This window comes from Parasteatoda tepidariorum, chromosome 1, assembly GCF_982258835.1.
Source record: "Parasteatoda tepidariorum strain Cologne lab strain chromosome 1, Ptep-v5.0, whole genome shotgun sequence".
NCBI lineage: Eukaryota > Metazoa > Arthropoda > Arachnida > Araneae > Theridiidae > Parasteatoda > Parasteatoda tepidariorum.
Window position 1 is genome coordinate 39,468,276 of NC_141755.1, and position 18,132 is coordinate 39,486,407.

Below are 18,132 nucleotides of genomic sequence, written 5' to 3' on the forward strand. Positions count from 1 at the left end.
AAGAAAGACATATTTGTAAATTTTAATTACTTCTCCAGGTCATCATAGGTATGTGTAAAATTTTTAAATATATTTTAAGTAAACTAAGAAATATTGAGAAAAAGGGAAAAAAACTTGTTAAAATTGTTTTCTAATTTTTCAATTTAAACTGTTTTTTTTTTTTGTTAACTCAAGAAATTTTCCGGAATTTTGACTTAGACCCAGAATCATCAGATGACATCAAAACACTCTAAAATCATTGCAGTGATTAGTTATATTGATTCCAATTCATATTTAATGGAGGTAAAAAAAATTTTTTCCTTATTACCTGTAAATCTATTCTTCAAAGATATGGCTTTCTATGGTCTGGGGGAAACACAATTTAAATCACAAGCAATTTTTCCCCTGTAGTTATTTTGTATAAATAAACAATAAGCCATTTTTAAGTCTTTTATTTTTGTGCATTATGTATCACTTCAGTTGACACTAGTTTGACAAGTGCCTTGAATTTACAAGTGGGTTACCATCTTCCATATGTTATTGTAATAAATGAGCTTGACTGAACTTATTTGTATTTTAATGGAATTCAAAACTTGATAAAAACGTTACTATGTTAAATCTTAATTTTTTTAAGTGAACTTATGCAAGCATATTATACATAATATGGTCCATTTTCATCTACTATCAGTAAAGATCCATTTTTACCATCTTCTAATATTTGAATCAAACCCTTTCCAATGTCTTTATAACTAAAAATAAACAATAATTGTATTATCATGATGTTTTTATTAGTTTTACTATAGTAATTATTAAATAAAAAACTAAATTGCAGAAAAAATTTGTATTTCATTAAAGAGACAGAATTATTCATCAAGTTCACCTTCATTTTACCAAGTATGGAGCTGATTCCTATTAAACAAATATCACTAAATTCAATAAATAAGGATTTACATGCAATGTCATTATTATTCTCTAGACATTGTGAACATCCTCCTCTTAATAATGTCATTCACTAAAACCCTTTCCTTTCAACTTATGATGTCCTTATTAATAATCAAAAAGTACATATTTGTTTTATTTAATATTTTTTCTTTATTTTTATATTATTAAAGCGTTTTATCATGGTGCATAGTTTTTTAAAAAAGTGCTTATTTTCAATTTTCGTTTTTTCGAAGCCCTTTTAAGTGCTTTTTCCATTGGGTGTTCTTAAAAGGTGCTTTATTTTCCCCTTTCGAAAATGAGATTATTTTTTCTTTACCATGTCGATTTTCGTCACGTATTATGCAAAAGTGTGGATTTCACATTGTTCTATTCAACGTTTTTACAATTCATTCAACCATAATCCATTTTGGCCTACAGTCGGTCCATAGCGTATGAAAGCGCCAATCATTTTACATGTTTGATGAGATACTTGCCAGTCCACATGTGCAACTCTGCTGTATTTTGTAAGATATTCTCAATTTCAGACTTCATTTTTCACCCTCTGAAATCGAACAAAAAAATCTCTCGATCTTTTTATGGTGACTAATATAATCAAGAAAAGAGTTCTTTAAAGTCTTTGAAAATTATTTTAGATTTTACAAATGTATATAGTGCTTAAAAAGTACTTAAAAGGTGCTCATTTGTTGTTGAAAGATTTGGCTATGCACCGTGTTTATATGTGGTCCAAATTTAAATTGATGCAAATTCTCTGCATTCCCTTTATTTATATTTGTTAAATTTATTATACATTTTTTTGATATATCAAATGATCTATCATATGATTTGCATAAATTATATTTTTACTATTTTTGGTCATTTACACTAATAATGGTAAATTTCTTCTGATGAATGATACAATCACATATAGGCTGATCTAATCGTTTTTCTTTAACCGATTTATTCTATTATTGAAATTGCAATTTTGGTCAGACATTCAACTTAATGATTTGTCAATTACATACTTATTTTAACATCAATTTTAAACTACATTAAAATTTTATGGGGAGTCTATTGTTTTATTCAAGCTTGCTTTCATAAGTTCAACTTTGATATAACTTTATTCAAAAGTACTAAACAAAATTTCAAACTAAGTTGAGGAAAATCTTTTCAGTATTTTAATTTAGAAAAAAAAGATCCATCAAGATCATCTTTAATATTAAAAATCTAATGTACTTCTTAAAACATTAAGTCGGATCTAACTATTATTTTATTTTTAACTCAATTTTATTCTATACACTGTACTATTTTTTATATGCTTTATACTATTAAATAACTTATATAATTGTTCATAAATTAAATATATCTAGTTTACTTACGGAATTAATGGGAATGTGTCAGCAAATTTGTATCCCTCTTCTACATCTAGACAGTGTAGAAAAAATGTATCATGAAGATTTGTATTTGCGGCAACTGGACAAATAGCATTCACTTTTATCCCACTTTTCTTTAGGTGGTATTCTGCCTGTAAGAATGGAATTATTCATAACTCACTTTTTTGAATAAGAACGAAATTTTTGAACAATTTTGAAGGTCATCACAAATAGACCTTCTTAGGATTCTGTAGTCTTTGTTTCCTATTCCTTTTTTTTTTCTTTATGATTATAACCGTTTTGAGGTTATTGTTTTCGTGTGTCAACGAATTGAATTGTAATATGCTTGTTAAGCTTCCTTACTTTGTGGCTATATTTACAATGCATAATGCTATTTTTATCAAAAAATTTCCCCCAAAATATATATATATATATATAAATAAGTAAATAAATAAATAACAATGCATAAAGTCTAAGTTCAAATCTAAATATCTCTCTTCAGTTCTTAGGATTTATTAAGATCAACTGTATTATGAAAATTGCTTTGTAAAAATAATTTTCCGAAAGTTTATTAATATGCAGATATAGTTGTTTTGTACAAAGTGCATACTTCCTTTTATTCCTTCCTGTCAATTAAAAATTTCATAAGAATTTATTTAAAACGTAATTTCACTGTGTAATAAGAAATGTAAAGAAAAACCTTTAATTTCTTGAACTTCTCTTATTTGTTAAGGCTTTATTCAGAGAAACAAATTATTCTTAGTTATGTTAAATCATATATTTTATGATATTACAGTGGACTTAAATTTCCTAAGTTTTTTTTTATTTTTAAAAAATGTCCCATTATTTTTCTTATCTTGTAAGTAAGTATAAAAAAAAAACAGTCTGGGGAATGATTGGAAAATTTGTCCCCTTATTTTTAATCTTTGTACATTTCACCATATATTGAAACTATGAATTAAAATTTAATTTCTTAAGAACTATTTGACTGATTCTGCTCTAATTTTGTTATTTAAAATTATGAAAAAAAATTTATGCCTTATAAATCAAAAATTTGAAATTTTTTTTGAAAATCTAAAAACAAATTAATTTGCTTCTGATAAAAAAATTATTTGAATTTCTCAGTTACGAAAAAGTATTTCTCTTACATTAATAATCCCTTCCATTTTTTTTTGAAAAGTTTAATGCTCTTGAATGATGCTCTACTATTGAGAGTTTGTTAAGAAATTAAATATGTCAAAATCAAAATTTTAGTCCAAAATCCAAGATGGCAAGAGAAAGGGCCTCCTAAACCGATTACCAGTATAAAATATCACAGCCTTAAATATACAAGTTTTATGTAAGAGAACTAATTTTCTTCTTTCTGCTTTAGTTTTGCATGTTTGAAAATATTTTTGTGAAGTTAAAAGGTTAGTTTTAATTTTTAACATATATGCATGCCTCACAAAATTATGTATTTATTAAGAATAAAATTCTTACTCCGTAGCTTTTAGTCAACCCAACAACTGCATGCTTAGTGGCACAATACGCAGGAGAAAGTGGAATTTCTATTAAACCTAAAAAAATTTTAATATATTCATGTATTTTGTTGGAGTTTTAATTTTTTATTAGAAAAATTTATGCATATTGTTTTATGAAAATTTTTAATATAGTTTTTACTTTATTCCTGCTTGAAAAAAAGATAATTTTTAAAAAGTACAATCCCAGGTAAGCTTTATTTTCACTCAGCAAAAGCCTTTTAATGTGAACCTAAAAAGGTTTTTTATGCGTTTTACATGTAACCCTGCTAATACTTATAACGATATCTGTCACAATCTGCTCTATTCTATGCACATTACCCTAATCCATAACCTTGGAAAACAATCTTCTATATAGAAATCTTAAATCAAGGTTGTCTTAGTGTGAAAAAATCCCTGAATAAAGCATGTCTTAAGGTGAAAATAATCTTAAATCTAGGTAATTATAATTTCTTTTTGCAACATCTTATATGCTCAGCTAAAATCCACCTTGTTATGAAATTTTAATAAACAATGCAATTTGATCCTATCGCTAGTGTGACGCCAGCTAAAACGTCATTATGGACTTAAGTGACCATTTTACCTTAGTGACAATACTTTTTATAAGAGCTTTGAAAAATAATTTATAATCCTTTTAAAATGAAAGGTTTGAAACTGCAATATTTTTATTTTATTGAAAAAAGGTTTTTAGTACAAACATTTTTGTGACAATTAAAAGAAAATTCAGACATAAGATTGCCGTAAGGTTACATGCTTTCTGGATATGAGTTTATAGGATAAGTAAAAGCAATTTAAAATAAGTAAACGAAGCTTCATGCATAAACTAATGATTAGCCAACAGCATGAGGTCCACTTTCAATGGATCCCGTCCCACGTCGATATCCACGGCAACGAGTTGGCTGACACTCTTGCAAAGAAGGGACTAGACCATCCAGTTCCCTCCACCTCAGAGCTTACATACCTTGAACTTTTTGCAAGGCAAAAGGCCGAGAACAAACAAAAGTGGCTGCTTCCACCTATTCACTACTGGTATAAAGCAGAAAGACCAGGACTCTCTCTATCTCTCCCTGGTGATAGGCAAACCAACACCTGCTTATCTCGACTGGCCAGTGGACACCTAAAAAGTCTCACATTTTCTGCAAATCAAAAAATCTTTCCTCTTTGCCCTAAATGCCAACAAAACCAGGCATCACCTGAGCACATCTTGAACTGTTTAGGGCTGGACTGGAATGACATTCATTCCTCTCCCATTCTGGTTTCGGATTTTCTGAATGTCAACGGATTCATTGATCTGGTCTGACCCCGTCAGACCAGATGGGAATTAGCAACAACAACAACTAATGATTAGAAAAAGATATGTTTCAGACACAATTGTTCATGAAATTCTATTTCTTGGATCTACAGTCCAGACTCTTGACAAGGCCGTTTCGAAAAGTTTTTGTTTATAAAATTATTATTATTTTTTTTATATGAAAAAAAAAACTTCAAAGAAGTACCATAATTCCGTGAAACATGGATAAACGAGTCCAAACTTTGTTCCATTTAGTTTAGACTCGATAATATTTATATTTGTAGAAAGCTTGGTTAATTGGTGATTATATTTCGATATTGTGATGGTTATCAAAAGTTGGTTGTATGGATAAATTGTAGTTTTTAATAGCTCAAGAACGAAGAGCCGCTATAATGTGTTTTATGTGATAACAAAATCAAACTTAGACTGAAAAAGAACAAAAAACGGGAGAAAAAGAAGGAATTAGAATGTATTTTATACCTGCTGATACAAAAGAGGGACTTAGTGCAGAGAAATTAGTTGGTTAAGGTAAGATGAGTGTACAGAAGAAAATAATGATTTAAACTATGAAATTTCTTGATATTGATACTGTAAAAATTGTTTCTGATTGCCTTAAGTAGTTTGAAGATGATATCTAAAACATATTTATGATTTTGCATAGTTTTAACAAGTCATTTTTTAGATTTTCTTATAATTATTCTTAAAATTATTTATTATTATTTGCTTTAAAATAACAGTCAACATTTGCCTATTAAGATACAATTAATAAAAGTGCTTATGTTTATATAACATGATTCTTTTTACAAAAGAAGATGATGTAAGTAGTTGATACCTGCAATGGATGCTGTGTTAACTACAGAGCCACCTTTTCCACCCTTCTCTACTCCCATATATTGGAAAGCAAGTTTGACACCTTGAATAACTGCCATCTAAAATCACAAAGACTAATTGTTGGACTATATTTTGCTGTTTTGTTGACTTAATCTTATTTTCAAGTAACCTTTTATGAAACTTAAAATGCATATTAAATTTTCTATTACTGCTATCACTAAAATAGATTACAATCGTAAACTAAAGAAGAAAAAAACTCATGTATTTTTGAATATTTATAGAATTTTGCTTATTTGAACCTTAGATTTAAAGTATTTATCTATATTGTTTACATATTGTGTTACTCATTACAACTATCAATCTCTCTTTATATATACATTTATAACCATGTTAAATTGTGTTTGTTTGTCATTAATTTTTCTTTGCATTTACATTTCTATTTTTCTGATTGCTTTTTCTTATTTGTTTATCCATTATGGGGCCTCGGGGTACTGTCAGTTTTCGGTATTACCTCTGACAACAGAAAAGCTCCTGTGTGTTGGCAGGCAGTTTGTCCCCTTATGAAGTGCTGTCTTGCTAACACACATATCTTAAAATATTCTTCGTATTTCTGTCTTTTTAAATTAAATTAAGACCAATTTGGTTTTAGTTGTTTTTAGCTCTTTTCCATGTTGATTTATTATTTTAATTGTTATTTACTTAGTTTTTTTTTTTTTTTTTTTTTTTTTTTTTGAATTTGTATAAATCAGTTTCATTCTTTGATTACACTGAGTAGAAGTCGTTTTAAAAATTACATGAATTTAACCACAATTCGATTTGCTTTAATTCAATGTAAATAAATATTGTTTGAATGTAATTTAGATATTTTTTTAAAAAGAATAATCAGTATACAAGAATTAAAGTTTACAGACAAGAGCATTTTAATTTTTTTTTTTTTTTGAAATTATGTATCTGCTATGATGATATTATCGTATTTATTGTAATAACTGGCAAAAGTTTCTGAAAAGGTTAACCTTGTGATAAATTAAATATATTTACAAAAATGATGAAGTGTTTTGAAGTAGGGCAAAAAAACTTTTTAAACTATGCAATTTCATTGAAAAAGAAAATTAAACTTAGAATGTTAATAGTCCCAAAACTAATTCGAAACTTGGGAAAAGGAAGCGATGACCTACCTACACGAATTATTTACCCTTCAGCTTTATTTTTATTTTTTTTTCTTAAATTCGTACATTCTAAAAAATTTTATTCTTTCAACAAAAATGAAAATTTGAATTCGTAAAATATACAATACGCCATAAAAAAAATTTAAAAAAACGGACCACCCTGAATAACTTTTGATTTAATGATCGGATCTTCTCGTTCTAGGACTCATTCATAATAGTTCGAAGGGGTCACCACAAATATGCTAAATAATTAGTGCTGACGACATTTGTAGCTACAAAATCCGACTTAAAAATATACTTTCTCCTAATAAACATGCCTTTTCCGAAATGTTCGAGAAATATATACTAGATCTAGTTGAGTTTCATTGCCCGGTATTCTCCTACTCTGAAGTTTTAGATGTTCAGTGACACTGACCGGTATGCCCTACATCAATGTTTTTAGAATTTAGTCTCCTTGTGACCGCTAATTTTGTGCTGTAGTAGCGGGAAGGTTTTACTTCTCAATGCATAAGAAATTCGTTTTGGGATATTCCAGGAACGGCAAACGGATGCTGGAAAGATATTCGCGTCTGTTGAACTACTGGTTATAAAAACTCCTTTTCTTTAATGTATGTAATTTCAAAAGTTAGATACATTTATCAAGAAAAATATTCTCTCCCTAAATTTCTCGAAGCACTCCCTTAAATAATCAAAAATATCCCCTAAGTCTATTTTTCTGTTAAAAAAACTACGAAAAAAGAAAAAGCACCCCCCAAAAAATGTCTATGGCTTGTTGCCTCCTTGTTACCCCTATATGGACACCCCTGGTTTCTAAAACACATAACCAAAATCTTATACTCAAGAACTTATCAAGTTAAATTCTCTAGTTTCCTTCCAGTTTTGTTCATCCTGTATTCCATCATTATTAACAACAATGTCAATTTTTCCAAACACTTCAATAGTTTTATCAAAGGCCAAAACCTAACCAAAATTTTTTATCTGCAAGAACTTACCAAGTTAACTTCGATGGTGTACTTCCAGTTATGTTCATCTTGTATTCCAGCATTATTAACAACAATGTCAATTTTTCCGAACACTTCAATAGTTTTATCAAAGGCAGCTGTTTTAGAATGGAAACAAAATAATGAAGTTATGCTCATTATTGAAAAAAGTGATATTTCCTTTCTTTTTGTATCAAACTCAAAAATGTTTGCAGGTAATTATTGTCTAGAAAATCAAAAACGTAGATAGTTAGTGTAAGTATGGCTTACAAAAAAATAAACTGAACTATTCAATTACAACGATTTTTTAACTTGTAGTGTCTCTACTACAAAAATACAATTCCGATTCACTAGTATACGAGATTCATATTCGTATAAGACATGTTAACTCAATTCTATGTTGATGTACCTTTTTCTTAGATGAAAGTTGGCATTGTTGATAACTACCCTCCCTAGATTGGTGACCTTCGAGCGTAATGTGAACACGCTTACCTTGACAGAAACTTCTACTTCGATTTGAACACGCCTTCTTCGATGGATGGTCCCCATTGAACCGTTGACTTGCTACTCATGACTTTTACATTATACACTTCATCGCGCTGTAGCTACTCAGTCTCGATCACACATAACATCGGCCTGTATACATCCAGCTGTTAATGGCAACAGAGGAGCGACCATGATCAGCATTTAAAAGTACGGTGATTTTAATACAGCTCTCTCTGCTTCTCATAAAACAGCAATGAATCAACTAGTGGTATTTTTTTTATCGAATTCTATCGCAGATATAATTTTGGTGGAGGAGTACTGTAGAGCGTCCATTACTAAAAAAATATAATTCCAATTCACTAGTATGTAAGACATATATGTTAACTCGATTCTATGTAGGGGTTCATAGATGAAGGTTGACATTGTCAAAACTACTCTCCTCACTAACTCTTATTAAGGAAGTTGAATTGAGTTTTTTGGGGTCCACACAAGCCTGAACTCTATTAAGAATTGTGTACGTATCTTTCATTTAAATGAAAAATGTAACAATATTTCATTGGTTTCGAAACGTAATGTTACTAGGGGCAACCATAACGTTAGAATTACAGCAGTAAAATTAACTTGTATGGTTGATGTTAAATAATAATATGCGTGACTTTCATTCAGTTTGATCTGAACTGATTGTACTTTTTATTCTTATATAAAAAGTAAGGTAAGAATGATGCGTTTTAAACTTGATTAAAATAAATAATCCCTACTATTCAGAATCTTAAAAATTTTGATTTTATTATTTTATGTGGTTTCTACAAAAAAAAATTGTAGGCCGGGATAGCCTGGTTGCTAGTGCGTTGGGCCCTCCGTAAGTTCGGACGCCCTGTGCATAAGATGGTGACCCAAGTTTAAATAACAACTGCCCTCCAAGCTTTTTTAAAAGGGGACTCTTCTATCACCCAAGAAATCATTTCAAATCTTCAGGACTTAAACAGAACCTGTACTCTTCTGTGGATACCAGCACACATTGACATTGCAGGCAATGAAAATGCAGATAAATTAGCCAAAGATGCCAGAAATCTCAACCTTAATGACTGTAATGTCTCCATCCAAGATGCAAATGCAATTGCTAAATCTATAATCTTAGTTTATAAACTAAGAGAAAAACCAATTCCAGCGAAACACATGATTTGTAATATAAATACTGATAGATCCACAACAAAAACTATAGCCAGGCTAAGAACCAATCGCCACAGAGGCATGAAGATCGACAGAGAGGACAGGAAGTATAGGAATTGTGAAAACTGCCCAGATACGCAGTTGACGTACACCATGCCACATCTTTGAGTGTCCAGCAATGAGTGCTAATCTAAGATAAATAGGAATCTTGCCGTCATTGATAGATCTTTATGACGATAATATCAAGCAAATCGCAGAAGCAGTAATCAAGACTCATGGAAACATTTGATTCGGCTATGTCATAGACACGACGGAAAAAATATATATATAACTGGGGATACTGGATCGGAGATTGATCGTGCTCTGGTTCAGGTCAAAATCACGATCTCCGAACGGATGGATGGGGTGTGAACGTGCCCTTCCTGTAAAACAGGATATGACGTATGTGTGATGTCGCCGGATCATCCTCAGAAACGTTTCCCAGATCGTCGCCCATTGTGCAGTTCTAGTGAATAAAGTCTTTGTCTTTTAGCTACATTACAGCATTATTGAAATAAGCTTGTGCAGCAATGATGTTGGCGGACGTGTTGTTTTCAGAATTTTTAGTGAATTCAACAATTTTTGAAGAGGGAAAGACTTTTTTTTTCGTAAGGAAATTGTTATGAAAACTTATCAATCTGTGGACGGGTGGTCTAATGTAAACAATAACAAACGTCCTTAAACCGGAAGAAATTTAGAAAATTTCCGGTGTATCCTTCCGCTTATGTTATGACTACGAGGCGATGTTTGAACAAGCCTAATATTCTATGCAGTTTTGTTATTGTAATTTGGGTTCAAATCTAAATATAATTGTACCATTCATAAGAGCTTTCAGAAATGTATTGATTCTCAGAGGTCGTAAGGCCAAAAAAAAATTTTGGAAAGTTAATATCTCATTGTGAATAATTTTTAAGGTTTGCCATGTTTTGTATTTTATCCCTTATTTGGCTACATTTAAATAAAATGTCGCCAAAAATATCTTTTTAAGTTAGCCTAATTAGAAAATATTCTAATGATTATAATAATAATATGATAATGCTGAAGTTTAAAGGCTGAAAGAAAGAACTCGGTACATGTGAAATACTGCAAAAGATATGATGCAATAATATGATGGCGCGTTTTTTCAATCTACGGCGTAAAAATATATCGGAAGCAGTAACCCGGAAGTCTTGAAAGAGCAAAGAGCAATTTAACGCCACCACCCTTAGCTTTACACGATCACCCATCCATTTATGCAGACGGACAACTTAGCGTGTATTTCAATAGTTTTTGTTCTAATTGGGTTACATGCCGGTGTCAGATTTTCATGTAAAAGAGGGAAAATAATTCTTATAGAAGGAAAAAATTTTACTTCGGCATACCTTTGAAATCCTCCTCGTCTGTCACATCACACCTTTGGAAAAATGCATTCGCTTTTAGCTTATCTGGTAATCTTCCAATATAATCTAATCCCCTAGCTTGTTTTACGTCACAAACACAGACCTACGTATATTTATTTAAAAGAAGCTATACACAATAAGAAATAATAATGCTAATTTGTATCATACTACTAGTTTTAAAGTGAAGGAAAGAATATTGTACCTTAAGCCGTATGTACTTCGGACCAATCTAGTGTTTGTGCTCCCTAGTTTTAAGTGATCGATATGAGTACTACTTTACTACAGGTACTATATATTGTGTTGTGGGCCATTTTGAGCTTTCTAAGCCTGTACAGAACTGTTTTGAATTTTTCAGTTGCTGAGTAATATTTTTCTATTCAAATTGATTAGAGGATGAAGCACTTACATTTGTAGAAAAATGTCTTACTTACTCTATTAGGAGAAATACTATTTTTTTTTAAAGAAAAATAAATTATTTTTCCTCGGTCTACACAAAATCGGAAAAGTGTGTGATTGTCTTGTATATTTAACAAGTGTAAGAATTGTATTTTGGGACGGTCCCAAAGGTATGTGCGACAATCACCTTTGAACCTCAGCGAGTACAAATGAGAACGTTTTACTGATATTTAAAATGTAAAAATTGCTAATAAATATATTAATTTTCGAAATATAATTTGGTATTATGTTTATGATTTGATTTGTTTTAGTTAATGCAGACTGTTTGAAAATATTATTAAAATTAAGTTTTAATTGTATGAATATTCATATTCGTGAATTCTAAGTCCAACAGATGAGTACTCAAAATTAGTGTTTTAACGATCTAACATCTTATGATGCAAGGTACAACATATGATGAACCATGAAGCTGTTTGAATTCATTCTTTATTTTTTTAAGTGTATGACTATATTCATTCAAAAAAAATTACATTAACAGACAAACATATAATGTATTCTCACAAAATTTGTCATTTATTTGAATTAGTACTACATTCAACTTAAAAAATCAAAATTGGTCTAAGATATATGACACTCCCATCTCTATAATTGATGTACCAGATCTAGATGAATAATATTTTTCTTAATCAAAAGTTAATTTTTAAAGCATCGTGCTTTGTGTCGTTATTATCCAAATAAATACAACACATATAATTTTATAATCGTCGTTGAACAGCCAATCTTATTTCGGATTTATGTATACTAATGTTTAACTCCGTAGCCTTGTTATTTTCAACCAAATCTGGAAGACAATGGGAATTCCTGGATCAAGTATTGGGAGAAATTTTTTTTCGTGGAGGTCTTTTTGATGGAACTAACCAGAGATTCATAAGATGATGTTACGTTAACATTCATGAAAATTTTCTTAAGAAAAACTGGTCCCATTATGTATTTTAACTAATAAGAATTATGTAAAATTGTGTGACAATATCAGGAACTGAACTATTGCAGATTAATATCTTCATTAGAAGTAATTTTTTTGTTTTAACTAAACATTAAATTTTTATTTAAAAGAATTTTGCTCATGAATTTGCAATTGTGACCAAAAAGACAAAAAAAAAAAAATAAATAAATAAAATAGTGCGTGGAGTCCCTCCGCGCGGAAGAAGTTAAACTTCGTAACCTGCGACGTTAATAGTAGAAGAATCAGTAGTCGTAGAAGGATCACTAGTTCTATTCAACGACTCTTTTTTCTGCTCCGCTCGCTTCCGTTCTCTGTAATAATGGTGATATTGTGCATTTTTCCCTCGTGGACCTCTTGAACCAGTGGAAGTGCTTGTGATTGCCTCATCGTCTCGCCATGGAAAATGTATTTGTATTAATAATGTATGTGAATGCGTCATAATGTAATTTCAAAAGAGAAAACCTAACAATCAATTGATATTCACAAGAGATGTACCTTGACATAACCTTAAATCCGTCGCATTGTCCGTGGGATTGTTTTCACTCATTTTTTGCAATTGTTATCCACTAAGTTTGAAAATAAAAAATACTACCCTATTAAATTATATGTGTATCAAAACAAACTAAAAAAATATTTACGGAAAAACAATACTTTTATGACTTTTATTATTTTTATGCTAGTGAAAACCAAAACAATATGGAAATGAATGAGGGAAAACTAGATCCTACCACGTGATTTCCCGGCCAATAAAAATGTAGCGTTAAACGTTTAACGCAACCTTGTTGGAAGTCGCATAAGAAGTATAACTTCAAAAAAATATTTCAACTTACCACACATTTAGTTCCAATAGAATCAGAAACCAAGTACGTGGAAGCCAATCTTTGATAAGAAAGAGTTTTAAGATGTTTTAATTAAATATTTTTTAGTTTTGATGTATTAATCTGCTAATTGTATAGGCATAAAAATGTATTAAAGCTAGGGGCAGAACACCCTTGTGATACTGTGATTGAAATAAACAAGTATTTCTAAGACAATATTCTTCATTAGATTAAAAAAAAGTTCTGATTTAATGTATACAATAATACTTTACTTTTACTCCATTAACGAGTAGTGCGGTAGTAAAAGCAGTTCCGATTCCTTGCGCTCCACCTGTCACGAGAGCTACTTTTCCTTTTAAAGACATAATGAAACTATAATATGTTTTCAGGATGATCTTCAATATCTTAGTTAAACTTCCTAAAGTGGCTCACCAATTGTTGTCGTCTCTGTGGTAAACATTAATATCACCAATAATTTTATCTTAAAATGTTTATCATGAAAAAAATTATCATTTTCTTATCAGCTATTTCCATTATGTAAACTGTAAAATTGAATAGTTTGTATTTTATTTATTATAATTTTCATCACATTTTGTGATTATATAGGAACTCAAAAAAAATTAAGCTAAGAATTTTAGAAAAAAGAAAAGAAAAAGAAAGAAAACATTATATATATATATATATATATATATATATATATATATATATATATATATATATATATATATATATATATATATATATATATATATATATATATATATATATACATATATATAATGCTTTCTTTCTTTTTTTTTCTTTTCTTTTTCAAGCTTCAAGCAATCAAGCTTAAAGCACAACTTCCAATATTTTACATCTTCGCGATTTTTGTTAACTGTTTTATTATTGTACTTCTAAACCTAAACCGTGTTTTAATTCACGCCGGTAAGTTTGATTTCTTTTTACATTTTTCTTTTATTTCATGATTTTTTACAACATAAGGTTTTTTGCGATATCGACACATATAAAGAATAATTTTTATCTTAGGATAATTATTCTTTATTCAGAAATATCGCATTTATAGCAATAGATGTGTCTTGATAACGACTATTTGCTTTTACCATTCTTGTTTCTCTACCATTTAGTTTTTTATTTTATTCATGTTAATCTGTATATATATATATATATATATATATATATATATATATATATATATATATATATATATATATATATATATATATATATATATATATAAGAAAGAAGGAAAAGATAAAATTATTAAGTTTTATTTACTGTGCATAAGCTGCAAGTATATAGAACTCATAAAATAAGTTTGAAATATGGAGAAAACATGAATAATAATAAAGATTAATGAAAAGAGATGACGAAAAATTATTAAAATAAAATATTTAAAAAAATTCTTATTTAAAAAAAAAATATTAAAAAGCTGGAAAACAAAATAATGATAAGATATAATCTCTTCATCAGCTCACACGATTATATCCGCAAAAAAGAGTATACTTTCTAATATTGTAATATAAATCTCATAATAAGATTTTCTAATATTGTAACGTAAAATAAAATAATGTATTCTTAATATTCGGAAATTTGTAGGAATAACGCTGAAGAAAAGTGATAAGATCGTCTCGAAATGAGTATAAAAAAGTGATTATACGATTTAATTTTTGCGTATCGTTTTATATGTATCGAGATTTTAAAATGGAAAGTTGTTGAAAAGATTAACGAAACAATTATTCAAATAGGAAGGGCATGCAAATCGTATCTTTCAATTTACGACTAGGATAGGGTTTTATATTTTGGTAGCTATTTCTTTCAGTAATGATTACGCGTTCGTGGCTGATGACTGCTAATCTATAGCTCCAGCTGTAAGGGATGTGATTTAAAATTTTTTTATATTCTATAATACAAATATAATTGTAACAAATTCAATTGCATTAAATATATTCATCTGAAAGAAATGAAAATAGCCTACGAATTTTGTTTTTAACTTAAATAAATCTTTCGCTATAAATCTTAAATAAATTTTTTTAATAGTATTTAAATATTTGGGTGTTTTTGTTTGCCAGAATTAAAAGCAAAGTTAATTTTTGTATTACCGATAAAATAATACAATTAAAGACAAGATTATAGTATATAAAAAAAATTTAAAACTTTTGCAAAAATATTAATGCTGTTTAAGTGAATTTATTGATTTAATATTTATTACATGTTTTATATTCTAATTGAAAAACACAATTTAATTTAATTTAATATTTTAAGAATTAAACGGCAATTTAAAAATATTTTTCAATTTTTAATATTTGCATTTCGAATTTTAATTAAGATTTCATTTTTAATTTAAGTATTTGTTCATTAAGTTTTAGCGATTGGTTATTATGAAATACCAGGTAGCAGTTGTTAATTATTAAAAACACAAAGGATTTGAACTATTGAGAAAAAAACTCTTTGAACGCAGTTAATAATGTCTATAATGATGAAAATCACAAATTAAACTGAAGCCCACGATGTAATAATAAGCTTTAAATTGCTTTTTGAAACCTCCAGGAAAGATCACCTCTATGAAGTGATTTCCTCTATTTACGACCACATTTAGGAAGCACGAAATTTTTTCTATAGACTTTCTGTTGATGGAAACCTTTAGGAGAGACCATTAAAACCTCTGCACCAAATACGGAAAAGGTAAAATAAAGAAACACGAAAAAATATTAAAACAAAAAATATTAACTAAACAAGTAAGTAGATTGAAATGTATTCTAAATATTCCTATTTAGAAAGCTCTTTTTGACAATCCCTGAAAAAGATCTACAACCTCATGTTACAGACAAAGTGCACTAAAGACGATGCTTTTATTGATTTATTTTTAGAGCTGAAAGTTAATTAGAAAAAAAAAGCTATTTTAGAAGAAAAAAATAGTTCTATAATTTATAAATGGTAAATTTGTTTTTGCACATAATTATATGAGTAAGGATCATTTCTATTGACGATAAATTTTATTCATAGATCCGGTTTTCATGAGGCCAGCACAAGTGGCATTTCCACACCAAGGAAATCACACTTGCTAAAATTAAAATCGTTTGAAAAAATCCCATTTTAAATTTAACGGTAACCTCTAAGAATGACCAACCTCCATTAACTACCATTTTATTATGGAAGCATTTTGCTTTGTAAAAAAATGTTTTTTCATCCTGCCTTTATCTTAAGTGAAATGTATGCAGCTATGTGTAAATTTCGTAACCTTTTGCATTAAGAACTGCAGCTGCTTTTTGCATTAAGTAGGAAACACAACCATGAAACTGCTTAGTATTTTTGATGAACTTCTACGATATGCTGGACAATAAAAAGGTAATAAAAATAATAAATGAGATTTTTTAAGTTTTCAAAACTTTTACAGTGAGCCATATTTTCATAAGAACCAAAGGTGATGCACAATTTAATGCAAATATTTTTGCACCATGGTTTGTTTAATGTTAAAAAGCCTATGTAAAACTGCGTTGTTATAAGCATAAAACGTTACATTAAATATACATTTCGAAAGCTTTGAATACATTTAAACTTATTGTTATATATGCATTTAAAATCCTTATCCCGAATGTAAAGCAAAAATGCTTACAAAATGGTTGGTTTAATGTTAAAAAGCTTACATGAAACTTAGTTTATTAGCATAACTTAGATTTAACAAAGAATATTTTTGGAAATTATTTTATTTTAACTGTAAAAAGAAATTCTGACTGTTCAATGATACTTCATTCTCTTTCAAAACGTTTAAAAGCTAGAGTTGAATTTTTCAGTAAAATGCTAAAAGACTATCTTAAAATCATTCTCTCATTTGTTTTGCAATGACTCAGATAATTAGTAAAACCTTCTATAGCTTATAGATGGAAAACAGATGTAACTGGTACAAAAACTAACAAACGACAAGCAATTCCAGGGCTTTAACTCCAACTTCTTTCTAAATGCTTTTTCTTGGCGTTTCAAAAGCAATTTAAAATATACGCCTTTTAATGACATCAAAACATTTTAAATGCACTGCAGTGATTAATTATATTGAAATTTATATTTATCTTCATCCTTATTTTGATGCAGGCAAAGAAATATTTTCATTATTTCCTACAAAACTGTTCTTCAAAGATATGGCTTTCTATGGTATGGGGCAATAGTTACTTAAGAAATGCCCCAATTTAAATTGTAAACAAATTTTTTCCTGTATTTCTTTAGTGTTTCCTTAGTGTCATATTTAAATTTTTTATTTTCATACTTTATACATTTTAGTGTTGATTATTTCGGTTAACCAAGTTTTCACAAGCCCCCTAAATTAACGAATGGGTTGCCTTGATTCATATGCTTTTATAATAAATGAGTTTTCTGAACTTATTTGTATTTTGATGGAATTCTGATCTTCAGAAAAAAAAGTTTCTACGTTAAATCTTTATTTTTTTAGTGATGATATGAAAGTATTTTATACATAATGTGGTCCTTTATCATCTACTACCAGTAAAGATCCATTTTTACCATCTTCTAATATTTGAATCAAGCCCTTTCCCAGATCTTCAAAACTGAAAATAAAAAAAATAAATAAAAAATAGATAAAAATTATGTTTTTCCACGATGCTTTTATCAGTTTTACTATGATAATCATTTCAAATAAATAAAAAAAAATTTAAGTTATATTTTCAGGCTTTTTTTCTTTAAGTTTGAAGCTTAACCATAATCATAAATCATTCACCAAGTTCACCTTCATAATTTTACCAACTATATAGGTGATACCTTGGAAATAACATAT

General features: G+C 28.8%; 1 protein-coding gene across 1 annotated transcript in view; it reads right to left on the reverse strand.

Moving 5' to 3' along the window:
* Positions 1 to 539: 539 nt before the first annotated feature.
* LOC107438245 (uncharacterized) overlaps positions 540 to 18,132 on the reverse strand; it is a 31,189-nt gene continuing 13,596 nt past the window's right edge. Inside the window, exons 7-14 of the mRNA XM_087153388.1 lie at positions 17,862 to 17,905; positions 13,619 to 13,764; positions 11,112 to 11,232; positions 8,068 to 8,174; positions 5,911 to 6,007; positions 3,750 to 3,826; positions 2,277 to 2,422; positions 540 to 728 (exon numbers count right to left, since the gene is read on the reverse strand). Of these exons, the coding sequence (XP_087009514.1) occupies positions 632 to 728; positions 2,277 to 2,422; positions 3,750 to 3,826; positions 5,911 to 6,007; positions 8,068 to 8,174; positions 11,112 to 11,232; positions 13,619 to 13,764; positions 17,862 to 17,905 (835 nt within the window). The 3' untranslated portion in view covers positions 540 to 631. The remainder of the gene's footprint in view (positions 729 to 2,276; positions 2,423 to 3,749; positions 3,827 to 5,910; positions 6,008 to 8,067; positions 8,175 to 11,111; positions 11,233 to 13,618; positions 13,765 to 17,861; positions 17,906 to 18,132) is intronic.